A 15,794-nucleotide genomic window follows, 5' to 3' on the forward strand; every position below is an offset into this window, starting at 1 on the left:
ATGATCAGTGTGTCTGATGAACCACACCTTGGTGATATGATTGGTGTGTCTGATGAACCAGACCTTGGTGATGTGATCAGTGTGTCTGATGAACCACACCTTGGTGATGTGATCAGTGTGTCTGATGAGCCACACCTTGGTGATGTGATCAGTGTGTCTGATGAACCACACCTTGGTGATATGATCAGTGTGTCTGATGAACCAGACCTTGGTGATATGATTGGTGTGTCTGATGAACCAGACCTTGGTGATGTGATCAGTGTGTCTGATGAACCAGACTTTGGTGATGTGATCAGTGTGTCTGATGAACCACACCTTGGTGATGTGATCAGTGTGTCTGATGAACCAGACCTTGGTGATGTGATCAGTGTGTCTGATGAACCAGACCTTGGTGATATGATCAGTGTGTCTGATGAGCCAGACCTTGGTGATATGATCAGTGTGTCTGATGAGCCAGACCTTGGTGATGTGATCAGTGTGTCTGATGAGCCACACCTTGGTGATATGATTGCTGTGTCTGATGAACCAGACCTTGGTGATGTGATCAGTGTGTCTGATGAGCCAGACCTTGGTGATATGATCAGTGTGTCTGATGAACCACACCTTGGTGATATGATTGCTGTGTCTGATGAACCAGACCTTGGTGATGTGATCAGTGTGTCTGATGAACCACACCTTGGTGATGTGATCAGTGTGTCTGATGAGCCACACCTTGGTGATGTGATCAGTGTGTCTGATGAACCAGACCATGGTGATGTGATCAGTGTGTCTGATGAGCCACACCTTGGTGATATGATCAGTGTGTCTGATGAACCACACCTTGGTGATATGATTGGTGTGTCTGATGAACCACACCTTGGTGATGTGATCAGTGTGTCTGATGAACCAGACCTTGGTGATATGATTGCTGTGTCTGATGAACCACACCTTGTGTTTCAAGGACATGTTGTTGTCCTTCCATACAGGTTTTAGTATGGACAGTGCTGTTGTTGTCTTTGCTACCCTTGATAGGATTTCTGGTTTGTATGTATGATAATCAGTCGTGTCCAACTATGACCATCAGAACAGTAAACGAGGCAACTGCTGTACAGACTATCTGGGCTTGAATTATATCATGGTGGAGAGTGTCTTACATCCTCACGCTCTCTGCTAAGAGGGTTTTAGGACAGTTGGTGTTGGGACGGTTCGCAAAGGCCAACTAGCCTCCAAGGCAGCAGCACTAAGAGCAAGCGCAATCTTGTCCCCCAGTTTGAGAGTCATCAAGTCTTTCACAAAAGACTAAGCTGTAAATGATTTCCCACTGCAGTGGAGAAACCATTGATAATACAGCTGTCACTTTGCTGTTGGCCCAACCGTAAGCTTGTGTCAATCTGTGATATAAGCTGAGTGTTGGATTTCTTGATTAAACTAAAGCCTTCCTCCGGTAATCCGAGACTGACTTGTATAAAATGCCTTTCTAATGTCAACTAAATGGGCGAGGGGGTCAATTCTAAGTAGGAAAAATTCGCCATTATTTGAAGGTCATTTCAAGCAGCCCATAATGAACCCCCATATCCACTTTGGGATAACATCGAACTATAGAGGTGCTGGGGGTAGACAGTTCTGACAAAGACAAGTTTATAAGTTTTTGATACCCCCTGTGAAGTCAATCTAGGCTAGTTTAGAGAGACCCCAGGTTTTAATCTGGGCTAGCCAGACTTTACCCCGGGGGTAAAAACCATCTAGGGTGCGAACAGGCTACTACACCGGGACACAAGAGCCAAAAACAGCGAACAATGGAAATGTACAGATAACACGGGTTATGGCTCCTTCCTGTGATGGAGGAAACACGCTGCTCTCCACTCTGAGTTTCTCAGTTCCGTTGTCAACTGCCTGCCTCCCATCACAGTTCGCCCACCAGGCCCAGACAGCACTCACTCCACTTCCAGTCTGGGCGGTTGTCACAATAACACAGTCCTTGACTGGGCAGAGCTCAGCAACGTTCGTGTGCTTACTCACACACACACACACACACACACACACACACACACAACACACACACACACACACACACACACACACACGTGCGTACATGTTTGTGTGTGTGTGTGTGTGTGTGTGTGTGCGCGCGCGCGCGCGCGCGTGCGTGCCTGTGTATTTGCACGCTTGTGTTGGTATGTGCACGTGTGTTGGTGCACAAGGGTTTACTGAGCGTGGCTCATTTTTCTTTCATCTTTTTTTTCCTCCAATATTTTGCCTTGTCTCTATCTCCCCACCCCCACCCCCCACTTTTTTTATTTTTTATTTTTATTTTTATAATGTATTTACCTTTTATTGTTAATATTATTATTTATTACTTTGTATTTTATTTTCACCTATTTTACTTTATTATTCTTATCAGTTTATCCATTCCTTTATTCATTCATTTGTTTACCTGTTCAATATTTGATTATATTATTTTCAGTTTCCTTTGAATAGGCTGTCAAGGCCTATCAGTGCGTTTGAGTAGGGCGAAGGTAAAGTATCTGTATATAACTACATTTTTGACTCACTTGTGTAAACAAAGTGAGTCTATGTTTTAACCTGGTGTTCGGTTGTCTGTGTGTGTGTGTGTGTGTGTGTGTGTGTGTGTGTGTGTGTGTGTCCGTGTGTCTGTGTGTCCGTGGTAAACTTTAACATTGACATTTTCTCAGCAAATACTTTGTCAGTTGACACCAAATTTGGCATAAAAATAGGAAAAATTCAGTTCTTTCCAGTCATCTTGTTTAAAACAATATTGCACCTCTGGGATGGGCACAAAAAAAATTAAAAAAAAGAAGCCTAACTATATGCAAACTGCATTTACTGTTATATTGATATTTTTTGTATTCTCTAAACTTATGTTTCTTTGTTTTTGTTTTTCAGTAGACCTTGTGTAGCGTATATGGATCTGTCCGCACGATCTGACACTTTCATGAAACCGAAACTGAATCTGTTGCGTATAGTTTTAGTGTCCATGATTCCTTTGACGGGCCCTGAGATGTACTGCTGATAAATAAACTATGTTAGTGAGGATGGCAACCCCGATTCATCAAGTGTTTGTCTGGCGTTTATGTACATGTTTATGTGTGTATGATAGTGCTTGATAGTATGATTACGTATGTGAAAACGTGGATATATAAATATGCACATATTTCTTCTTTGTAAAATTGATTTCGTGCCGTAATCTTTTTTTTTCTTTTTCTTTTAATGATAATTTTGATACACCCTAGGTGTTTTGTTTTTTTTCCCCATTTTTTCCTTCATATATTGCTTGGTTGTTTTGTTGTTGTTTTTTTTGTAGGTTTGTGTGTGTGTGTGTGTGTGTGTGTGTGTGTGTGTGTGTGTGTGTGTGTGTGTGTGTGTTATAATGTATAGAATAATGAACATTTTGAATAGACATTCATTTCCGAGTTCTGAGTTTCCACAGGCGTGAAACGGGCAGAAGGAACATTATTGTAAGCTGTCCTGTGACTATACAGTCAGCAGCCAGTGAGAGCTGCAGGACTGTGTCCATCGGCCCTCTTCAGCATCTCAAGTGGTGTCGGTCCTCGAGTAAGCTGGACAAGGTACTTTGTGGTCTCACGTCCACGGATACGTATCGTGATTAATATCTTGTCTGTTTGTCTGTCTGTGCGCCCGCCCTTCAGTTAGCGGGTTACTTCGTCTGATTCCATAGATCTCTCTCTCTCTCTCTCTCTCTCTCTCTTATGTAAAACTTTCAAGGAAGATGCGCTGTCCTGTTCACTGTCTTAGTGAAATTAGACTGAAGTTTATTCCTTTCAAGTACTGCTAATATCCATGTGCATTTAAACTAAGTCTTCTTGTTTATCTAGATGTGCATAATTTTTCACGTTATTTGTTCAAACCATTCAGACAAATTGTAATCTCTGAGTTTGTCATGAACCACTGTTTCTCATTTCTAGTAGGCATAATATTTTGTTGAAATTTGATTATTTTTCTGGATTATTTTGTAATGCTGACTGTTCACTTTCCCTTAACCCTTTCACTGCCAAACTCGCATTTATGGAGCAGCCAGGTAGAGGACCCATGTCACTGAAGAGTGACCAGATCATGGGACTGTTATCCATGAACCTACTGCTCTTTATTTTCGGTGGTAGGATAGGGCCGTATCTTCTACACACCACTGGGGGAATCCCCAGCTATTCTTAGACACCATCTTTTCTGTGTTTATAGCACAAGGGAATTTTGCACTCTAAATTGACTGGCGGTGAAAGGGTTAATGAGGGTCCATGGCCCAATGGATAAACCATTCGCATTCCCTTTCTACCCCCCTCTCTGGTGTTGTCCCAGTAAAGGGTGATAAGCCTTTTATAGATTTAATCTGCTCATGTCGTCAAAACATAAGCTTACCCAACAAAACTTGGCCATATACTTATATGAGGCATTGAAGAGACTTCGAATTGTTATTTTGTGAATGTTGTTGAGTATTGTATTAGCTACTTTTGGTTGATTTGTGATGTTGGTTTATCGTGTCAAGTCATTTTCCTCATTTATTTTCTTGTATGACCCCCTTCAGTAAGGGGCTTTGGCCTTAATCTGAATAAAACATCGTTATCGTTGTCGTTATCGTTATCCCAATAAAGGGTGACAACTGGATGGAGAAAACGCTCACCAGCGCGTGTCTGTTGATCATCCTCGGGAGCAATTGATTGTCTCAGTCATTGTCTGTGGGAGTCATTTCCCCTATCTGTCTGTCTGTCTCTCCCCGAGAGTACAACTGTACGTCTTTGTGTTAGTTTTTAGAACTGTGTTTATCAATGAAAACACACACACTCACACAGTGTGTGTGTGTGTGTGTGTGTGTGTGTGTGTGTGTGTGTGTGTGTGTGTGTGTGTGCAAATAAATCCCATAACAGTTGGGTATGTCTGTTTATTGGACTCACTACATACATAATGATAAACATAATGTGAGCGCCGCACAGTCAGGTGGGTCACTGGACTATTCTTTGAGATCTGACGGTCTTCTGTGAAAGAAACCAGCTCGGGCGGTGTCAGCCTGATTTGCCTAATCCCGATACACCTGATGCTCTGTGTGTGTGTGTGTGTGTGTGTGTGTGCGCGCGCGCGCGCGCGCGCGTGCGTGCGGGCGCGTGTGCGTATGTTTTAAAAACAAAAACAAAAAACCCACTGATTTTCTTCATTATTGAACTGCCGTATCTGTGTTCTCTGCATCAGTGATTTTGACACAGCAAAATGCGTCCGCCGTTCCGGCATGTCAGAACATCTCCCGGGGACATTTCAGCCTGGACAATCGGAGAGTCCATGAAGCAGTCTCAGTCCGGGCTGAAGTCTCCGGAGAGACAGTCTGAATAGAGGATCACTTGAGCTGTGACACCGGCACGACGCTGTTTTCAACGCCGGTGCTGGAAGTTTGTTTTAAAGTGGTATCAAACTTATGTTAAGGTCAGACAACAGCTGCCAAAAAAAAAAAAAAAGACATGATGTTGGTTTTATTATACAAGGTTGTGAGTTTCGGTTTCTCAAGGAGGCGTCATTGCGTTCGGACAAATCCATAATCATACGCTACACCACATCTGCTAGGCAGATGTCTGACCAGCAGCATGACATAACCCAACGCTCTTTGTCAGGCCTCGATTGCATGCATGTATATTTGTGTACCTATCCGACCGAATTTCTTCTGCAGAATTTTGCCAGAGGACAACACTTTCGTTGCCATGGGTTCTTTTTCTGTGCGCCAAGTGCGTGCTGCACATCATTGGGATCTCGGTTTATAGTATAATCCGAACCACTAGACGCTCAGTTCGATTTTCCAGTCAAACTTGGGAACAAGAACAAGAACAAAACGTTAATCTCCAGGCCTCCGGCCCCTAGAAAGAGGTCAAAAGTACACAATATGGTGATCACTCAGCCACAACAAAATGTAAAATATGTACTAACTTAACCTGTAGAACAAAAGTGCTTCTCGTGCATAGTAAATTAATTCTAACTTTCATCATTGTTGTCACAGAATTCCTGTCGTATCTTCAGGGCATTTGACTCTATGCAACGTCAGCCTTTGTTTGATATTTTGATTCAGAAAGGTATAAAGGGGAAATTTATGAATGCTATCATTGCTATGTATAAATGTGTTACGCCTTGCGTACGTATTGAAGATAAGTTAACTGAGTTTTTTGATTGTCCCGTTGGCTTGAGGCAAGGTTGTATGTTAAGCCCTATATTGTTTTCGTTATTTGTTAACGAAATTGCTTCAGCAGTTGAAATCAGTGGTATTCATGGAATTCAGTTTTTGCCTAATTTATTAGAGTTGTTCATTCTTCTGTTCGCGGATGATATTGTACTGCTATCTAACACTGCGATTGGTCTGCAAAATCAAATTAATATTCTGAGTCAAACTTGGGAGAAAGGGCGAGAGTGAGATTCGAATCCAGACCCTCACGGATTTTGTATTGGCAGACGAGCGTCTAAACCATTTTGCCACCCTCCCTCCTTACAAAGTTGCGAAAAGTGTGTTAAGAAGCTGTAGTACTTTTACAAACTCGTCTTTATCTGTTGTGCCTCCCCCCCCCCCCCCCCCACCCCTTTTTTTTCAACGGTGAATTGAATGATTAAACTACGACGAAGTAAAATGTTTCTCTTGACCACATCCGGCAAAATCTGCACGTATGACATGAAATACTATTGTCATCACACCGTCATCTTGTGAATTCACTTTGCTTAAATTTGCAGTGGTCTAAACCCTTGTGATACACTGGAAAAGGGGAAGGAGGGGGGGGGGGGGGAAGAAGGGAGAGAAGGAAGTTGAATCATATTTGGGCTTTCATGTTCCTTTTGTTTAATTTTTTTCTTTCTTTGTTTTGAATTCTAAGCATTAAGCATTTACAGAAACACTAGAACATGTGGCTCCATGTCCAGTACGCATGCATGGGTTTACACACACATACCAAACACACACGCGCGCGCGCAAACAAATCGCGCACACATACACACAAGAATCAATAATATTTATTCCTTTGATCCTTATTGGAGCATGGAGGACATAAAGTGACATCATCGGTATTATGCACCAACATTAAACCATAAACAGCAATTAAGACACATGAAATTGGTGATGAAAACGTGTAAATGAACGATCCAAATCATCTGGTGATCTTTCCCAATTTGATGAATTTCTCCACTTTCAAACACACCCTCCTACCTGCTTTCAACAAACAGTATACGTGGTCACAGGGTTTTATGAAAGATAATGTTTTAACATGAAAATGGCTGGTTTAATGGAACGTATGAATCATTGCAAACCCGGTTAGAAGTATTGATATTGAGCAACTTGGTTCATATTAACTATAAAAAAATTATCAACAAAAAAAGGAAATCTCGAAATTATGTCACCACGTTTCCGATGGGATGAACATTTAAGAGAACAGTTTCAGAATGCACTCACATTCCCACCACTACAATCAAATAAACAGCAGTGGTCAATTGAAAAAGATCACAACACATCAACTGAAATATAAAGCAATGATATATGTCAATATAAAATTACAAGCTTCAATAGATAGATACATGTGCTGAACGTATGTCTAACGTTTTACTTATAGCGGAAAATTTAAGCTTGAGAACTTTAAACACACACACACACACACACACACACACACACACACACACACACACACACACACAAAGAAAACAAAACAAAACACCGCCAACAGTAAAAACATATGTCAGCCAATGAAAAAAAGAAAAACAAAGCAAAACAAACAAACACACACACACACACACACACACACACACACACACACACACACACACACACACACACACACACACACACACACACTAAAACGAAGTAAAATTTGGTTCGAGAAACAGTGTACCTCAATGAGGCAAAGAGGTAGAGTCATACCTTAACCCATACCAAACCGCATTCGCAATGACACGCCTCAAGAAGTAAACCATGCAACAATATGCATGAACGCAAATTAGTGAAACAGCAGCTTTCTGGACACATGTAACAGGAGGCAAATAAAGCATGTACATGAGATTATTATACGATTATTTATATAAACACATTCTAGCAATGGTCGTTGAATATTCAGTTAGAAATATTCTGCATGTAACCGCATGATTTTACTTAGAAAGATCGAAGTGATATTGATTAGAATCGGCTAAACGATGCGATTTTACGGAGTTTTGTTTTAATTCAAACAGGCGAGATATGTAATACAAAGGAGTTTTGAGGATTTGCAAAATGGACTGATGAAAAGAATTTTCCAAGTTACGTTTTTACAGATTCATAACAAGACAGGACAGATTACAACAGTACCCGAAAAACTGCAAGAACATAAACATTACAAGATAACTTTCAGTAAGTTTCTAACAAACGCTCTTGACTTGATAATCGAAACAAGGAAAATAAGCTTCCGAGAGAGAAGAGAAAATATACACAGAGAAGGTGGTCTTCATGTACTTAATGAATGGAAATTACATGACGGTTCAAGAAATAATGTATTGTTGCACATTCAAAAGAATAATCATGAAAGAATTTAAGAAGAACAACACAGCAGTAAAGTAATGTGATTAGTGACGGTGATTATCAGGTTGCCATGATGAAGTCTAATGAAGCATGGTGCAAGAAATGCAATAGGATGCATTTCTTAAAGTACAATTTCACAAAATACACATTGCTTAGGACTATAAAAACAAGAGAGGCAAGGCCTTCAAGACTCACTTGTGATACACTTTAAAAAAATCTAAGTGTTAAAATGTGTTCTGTATTTGTTATTATAAAGCTTCAGGTTAAAAAAAAAAAAGAAAAGAAAAAAAAAAGATGAAAAAGAAGAAAAAAAATCCTGACGGCAGATTCGAACCCCGCGTGTTCGGGTGAGAAGAAACTGTCTTATCCATTACACTATCGTGGCTCCTTAACTGACGTTCTAAAATTTAAAATTTGAACATACTTTTTTAAAGGGCAATAAATTAATTGCGGTATTCGCAGTGAGAACGCTGTTTAAATCATATTATTCTGGTGTATATTGGGCATTCAAAAAATCTTTAAGGGCAATAAAAAAAAATATTTTTAAGTCCGCGGTAAAAGAGACGTGGCTATCGCCGCAATCACACTGCAACATTTAGCCGTTTTCTCTAGATCTAGATAGATGTACAAGTTTAGTTACACCCGCCGGGAATGTAGTATGACACGGTCGATTCAATTTCTCTTTTATGTTCATTCTAGTTTTATAGTTTTAAAGTTGATATGAAGATTGAGTATTTTGTTAAACTAATAACATGTAGAGCCAAGTACAAGTACTTCTAAACGTCGTATGAAGTGAAAAGGACTTCATTTTGAGAAAAGTCAAGACTGGAAATTTGTTCGTTTCATCGTGATCAATTCAAGGGTATTAACTCGCATGGTTTACAATTTTTAACTGTGAATTCCGACTGATTCTGTGGATATTTTTATGGCAGTTTGGGGCATAATCCAGTAAGTGATGAGGCGTTCACAAATCTTTCTCTGAATAAATATTTAACGGTCTCCTTCTCCAACTTTCCATCACATGTTATCATGTATTGTCCATTGAATATAGGATTGAATGGGCAGGTCAACAACTTGAAACAAAATTGCGTCGTTCGCGTTCGCGAAGAATATGAGCACGCGCTTTGAATGTGTATAAATATGTGTACGCAATTGATTTTTGCCCATGACCTTCAGGGCTCAGCCAATAGATCTGTAAAGTCCACTCGTCCTATTGATTTTAGTCTTTTCCGAAAAAGACCACTTGGGCGAATGAACATAGTGAAAGCCCTGTACACTGAGAGTAAAACACACAAGCTTTTTATGTATTGAGTATAATTTCAAAATGTAATGTTTAAGATGAGAAAGATCAGTTTAAAGCAAATTAAGTCCCCTAGCATTAACTGCAGATTAATTTCCCTTTTTTTTTTTTACTATCTGCACCAAAACGTTTGCAAAATAAATAAAACTTCCATGCTTAGCAAAAGAAGTTCCTGTTTAAACAAAAAATGATAATAATGACTGCTCTTGTTGTTGTGTCAGAATACCAGATCAAAGTGCAAAGTTTAGAGAATACAAAAAATAGAAATATAACACTAAATGCAGTTTGCATATAATTTGGCTTCTTTTTTTCATTTATTATTTTTTTGTGCCCATCCCAGCGGTACTATATTGTTTTAAACAAGATGACTGGAAAGAACTGAATTTTTCCTATTTTTATGCCTAATTTGGTGTCAACTGTCAAAGTATTTGCAGAGAAAATGTCAGTGTTAAAGTTTACCACGGACACACAGACACACACACACACAGACACACACACACACAGACACACACACACACACACACACACACACACACACAACCGAACACCGGGTTAAAACATAGACTCACTTTGTTTACACAAGTGAGTCAAAAATGTTTATCCGTGTCACAGGTTGCCATAATGAAGTCTAAAGAAGCATGGTCTAAGAAGTGCATTACATTTCTTAAAGTACAATTTTACAGAATATTTACCCATTGTTTAAGACGGGAAAAAAAGTTTATCTGTGTCAAATAAATCTGTATGAACTTTATTACCCCCCAAAATGCTCAGAGTTCACGATTCGCCGTTGGAAGGAGACAGTCTTTGTCAGTCACACACAAAGTTCAGAATTCGCAGTTGGAGGGAGACAGTCTGTGTCAGTCAGGAACACAGTTCAGGATTCGCCGTTGGAAGGAGACAGTGTTGTCAGTCACGAAAAGAGTTCAGGATTCGCCGCTGGAAGGAGACAGTGTTGTCAGTCACGAAAAGAGTTCAGGATTCGCCGTTGGAAGGAGACAGTGTTGTCAGTCACGAAAAGAGTTCAGGATTCGCCGTTGGAAGGAGACAGTGTTGTCAGTCACGAAAAGAGTTCAGGATTCGCCGTTGGAGGGAAACAGTGTTGTCAGTCACGAACACAGTTCAGGATTCGCCGTTGGAGGGAGACAGTGTTGTCAGTCACGAACACAGTTCAGGATTCGCCGTTGGAGGGAGACAGGCGGAGCATGAACACAGGTCTCTCTGCTGAATTAAAAGTTGTCGAAGAACTTCTTGAGGTCCCGGAAGGTGGGCCTGTTATCCGGAACGTCCCAGCATAGCAGCATCATGTCATAGACATTGTTGGGACACTCCAGTCCAGCCAGCTGTGGCTTGGGCAGACGGTAGCCCTCCATCACGGCCTGAATGGCCTGTGTCGGGGTTTGACCTTTGTCGCAACGGGGAATAGTGCGTGAACAGACCACATTAAGGGAAAACTTACATTGTGTCTCTCTCAATCTCCCCCCCCCCCTTCCCCCGCTCTCTCTCTCTCTCTCTCTCTCTCTCTCTCTCTCTCTCTCTCTCTCTAAAATGTAATATGATTCAGATATTAAGGGAAAGAAAATTTGGGTAACTAAGGTTCGTCTTTGTTTGTTTGAATATGGTTTTGGTTTTGTGTGGATGGAACAGGGTGTTGGACGTGTTAATGGATTTATATCTGTTTTCCGCTAAAGGTTAATCTATTGTAGATGGCAAACTTGGAATAATCACATTCATACCAGTGACAGATTTTATATGAATAGAATTTTCTGTAGTGTACATGATTCAAAACATTATCTACTGCTAGATATGGACAGGCACTTGAAATCTATAACAACGAAATTTAGATTAGGAATATCAGAACTGACAATGCATCGCTCAAGATACAAAACTTCTAGTATGAAAGATTTAGTCTGTCCTCTGTGTAATTAATTCCAAGAAAATGAAATACATTTTGTTCATTGTTGCCCAGTGCTGAGAAATGTTCTTGAAAAGTTTATAAAAACCAAAAATACCGCAAACATCGCTTTCTGTTTGAATTAAATCTGTTAATGTCGTCAAGCAACAATAAGGACGTTCGTAATTTCCCCTTGTTTTTGTATAAGGATTCCAAACTTAGAGAGAAATAGCCACTTCGTGAAATGAATGTGTGATGTTTTGTTATCTGTATTTCTGTTTGTTTGTTTATGTTGTTCCATTGAGTAGTACAATGTTCATATGATCCCCTTCATGTGGGGCTGAGGCCTATATGTGAATAAACCATTCCGTTCAGTTTCGTTTCCGTTCTCTCTCTCTAAAAACGTATACATGCATGTATGTATGCATATATATATATGTATATATATATATATATATATATATATATATATATCCAGTGTATGTACACGCTCGCATGCAACACACACACACACACACACACACACACACACACACACACACACGCGCGCGCACGCATACACCTTCCAATCCTCCCCCCCCCGCCCCCCCACACACACCCATCACTCACTAAACCCATACCTACCCAAATAGGGTTCTTCTCCCAAGGTAAACAGCTCATGCAGGAACACCCCGAAGGACCAGACATCAGTCTTGGCGCTGAATCTTCGCTCTGTCTCTGTCTCTGGGGCCGTCCACTTCAACGGGAACGTGCCGCCTGCAGATTACTGACTGTTTACGTCATTCATTTTGGCCAGTATGTATGAGCTTATATCATAGATTGACGTAAGTTTACAGTCGGGCCAACAGCAAAGTGAGAGCTGTATTATCAATGGTTTCTCCAACGCAAAGGGAAATCACTTACAGCTTAGTCTTTTGTGAAGGACTGTGACTCTCAAACTAGGAGGCAAAATTGTACTGGCTCTTAGTGCTGCAGTCTTGTGGGCTAGTTGGCCTTTGGAACCATCCCAATGCCGACTGTCCTAAAACCCTCTCGGCCGGGAGAGTGGGGGTGTCACTTGGGCAAGACACTCTCCACTATAATCAAATTCTCGCCCAGATAGTCGGGACAGCTGTTCTGATGGTCATAGTCGAAATCGTCTACATGTCATTCATTACGTACTGGATATGATATTGTCACAGCTGTTTAAGTGATATTACGACTCATATTTTCTGCGAAACCATGAAGCCTTTTTCGCTCTGTCTGACTGTTTATATCATTCATTACGAACTAGATATAACATTGTCGTAACATCAAGTCCATTCATTTTTTGTTTTTGTGTTTCAGTTTCTCAAGGAGGCGTCACTGCGTTCAGACAAATCCATATACACTACACCACAACTGCAAAGCAGATGCCTGACCAGTAGCATAACCCATCGCGCTTTGTCAGGCCTTGAGTGCATGCTTATATAATTATTTGTGTACCTATTAGAGTAGTTATGGTTCTTTTTTTACTGTGAATTAATGAAGCCTTTCTCGCTCTGTCTGTCTGTGTCAATTATTACGGACTAGTTGAAATATTGTCATAACATCAAGTGCGTGTTTATCTTACTGGAAAAGAATGCATGGCATTGAGAGTGTTGTCCTCATGGCAAAATTCTGTGGAAGAAATCCACGTTGAAAGGTACGCATATATAGATGCATGGACTCAAGTCTGGTTGCACACACACACACACACACACACACACACACACACACACACACACACACACACATATATATATATATATATATATATATATATATTTATGTATGCATGCACTCAAGGCCGAAGCGCTTCGGGTTATGCTTCTGGTCGGGTCATCTGCCCAAGATGAGATGTGGTGTAGATAGTTAGCTACCTAGCGTGTATGGATTTGTCCGAACGCAGTGACGCCTCTTTAAGAAAGTGAAACTGGACGACTGTGATTACCCCCACAAGACCAACCAGTGTGCAGCTTGTGACGCGCACACGTCAAGGAACGCACAAACATCTACTTGTGTCACCGGACAATGAGATAACGCGGTGAGTGCATTCCCCTGTTTACGCCAACCTAACTTCCTGGTCCAAAGGGCCCCAATGTGCTCACGCGGGGGAAATTCCTATGACCCTTTTTTAAGAAGTTCGGTGTATACGTACATAATAAACGCGCGCGCGTGTGTGTATGTATGTCAGTGTGAATCAGTCAGTCAGTCAGTGTGTGTGTGTGTGTGTGTGTGTGTGCGCGCGCGCGCGTGTTGTGTGTGTGTGTGTGTGTGTGTGTGTGTGTGTGAGTCTCTGTGTGTATGTGTTTGTGTCAATCTGTGTGTGCGTCTGTGTCAGTCTGTGTGTGTCTGTCAGTCTCTCTCTCTCTCTCTCTGTGTGTGTGTGTGTGTGTGTGTGTGTGTGTGTGTGTGTGTGTGTGTGTGTGTGTGTGTGTGTGTGTGTTCTCTCTCTATCTCTCTCTCTCTTCAGCTTTTATTTCCATTCCAAAGTAAACATTACCCAGTCTCTATCCTATGTTCCTTTTTGCTCTCTGTCTGTCTGTCTGTCTCTCTCTCTCTGTCTGTCTCTCTCTCTTCCTGCCTGTCAAGTCTATTTAGCTTGCTGTCACTACCATTGTATATCTGTATGTGTGTCAAAATGTGAAAAACTGAATAAAACAACAACAAACGAAAAAGACTGCCTGCGTCGTTCAGCCGTTAATTATTTACACGCCAAACATACATGTGACAAGCCAGTTCAGGGAGAGGGGTGGGGTGGGGGTGGTAGTTCTGGCGTTTGGGGGCGTGGGCTACGGAGGGTGGTAAGTGGCAAGGGAGTGGGGGAGTGTGGGGAGTTGGGGGGCGGGGGGGGGACGAAGAACCAATGGGGGAGGGGGCAAGGGCGATGTATGCACAGAAAGGTGGAACAAATGAGGGTGAGGGTGGGGGTGGGGAGTTGAAGCCAGTGGGAGGGCAGAGCTCACGACGTCATGAAAACGTTTTAACGCCTGGCAAGCTGCCAGAGTCTATTCAAACAGTTCTCCACGTTCTGGTCGAACAAATCTCTCTGTGTTTCACTGTTTCTCCCCTCAGCCCTCTCTCTCTCAACAGTTTTTCCTCTCTCTCCTTCTTCGTATCTCTTCTTTCCTTACCTTCTTCCTTCCCATTCTCCTCCAGGCATATGCATACTATGTTATTCTGTGGAGAATTGTGTATTTTCTATGCCATTTATTTGTTCTTGTTGCCATGTGATGTATATGTTTTTTTTCCTACTTTTTTTCATTCTTCTTGTATTTCCTAGATTAGTTTGTACGTTTTCTTTACGAGGCCGATAAGTGTCTATTCCTTTTCCCTCAATAAAAAAAAGTTTCGATTTCTCTCCTGTGCGTGCATGTCCTGCTCCTCTCTCACACCATGCTCCACCCCCCTCTCTCTCTTTCTGCGTGCATGTCATGTGTGTGTGTGTGTGTGTGTGTGTGTGTGTGTGTGTGTGTGCGTGTGTGTGTGAACGTGAGACAAGTTTGTATCGTCCAACATACATAAACATGCGCATGTACATAAACATAGCCTACGTCCCAAGCCAAATCTGCGAAAATCAAATGTCATTCTACAGAGCCCCAGAGATGATCTTTCACACCGAAGAACGTTCATAGCTCAAGTGAACAAGAATGATGAACAGACTGTTGCCTTCCGAGTCTTTGCCCTTGACAACAACTGTGATAGTCTCCTCAGCAGAGATGCAGCCTTTCGATTAAGTTTTGTCAAAAGGCTCGATGACTTGAGTGACCTGGCATTTGGAGAAACTGGAGATCCAGTACAGTGTGACCCCACCAAGATTAGAGAACAGGGAGACAGTATTCCCTACAACCTCACCACAGTAAGACGAATACCACTCCCCTTGATGTCAAAAGTTGAAGAATAACTTCAGCGAATGGAGAAGAATGGAGTGATTGAACGCATCACAGAGCCAACTGACTGGTGCGCCCCTATGGTGCCAGTCCTGAAGAAAGGAGGCGGAGTGTATATGTGTGTGGACCTGAAGAAACTGAACAGTTGTAAAGCGAGAACGGTGCATTCTACCGACTCTACAAGACATCACACAGGATCAA

At 41.5% G+C, this 15,794-nt stretch overlaps 1 protein-coding gene across 1 annotated transcript in view; it reads right to left on the reverse strand.

Annotated features, from left to right (window-relative positions):
* Positions 1-6,954: 6,954 nt before the first annotated feature.
* Positions 6,955-15,794, reverse strand: part of LOC143294700 (tyrosine protein-kinase src-1-like) — a 32,480-nt gene continuing 23,640 nt past the window's right edge. Inside the window, exons 10-11 of the mRNA XM_076606105.1 lie at positions 12,328-12,459; positions 6,955-11,214 (exon numbers count right to left, since the gene is read on the reverse strand). Coding sequence (XP_076462220.1) covers positions 11,039-11,214; positions 12,328-12,459 — 308 coding nt within the window. The 3' untranslated portion in view covers positions 6,955-11,038. The remainder of the gene's footprint in view (positions 11,215-12,327; positions 12,460-15,794) is intronic.

This window comes from Babylonia areolata, chromosome 20, assembly GCF_041734735.1.
Source record: "Babylonia areolata isolate BAREFJ2019XMU chromosome 20, ASM4173473v1, whole genome shotgun sequence".
Classification (NCBI taxonomy): domain Eukaryota; kingdom Metazoa; phylum Mollusca; class Gastropoda; order Neogastropoda; family Buccinidae; genus Babylonia; species Babylonia areolata.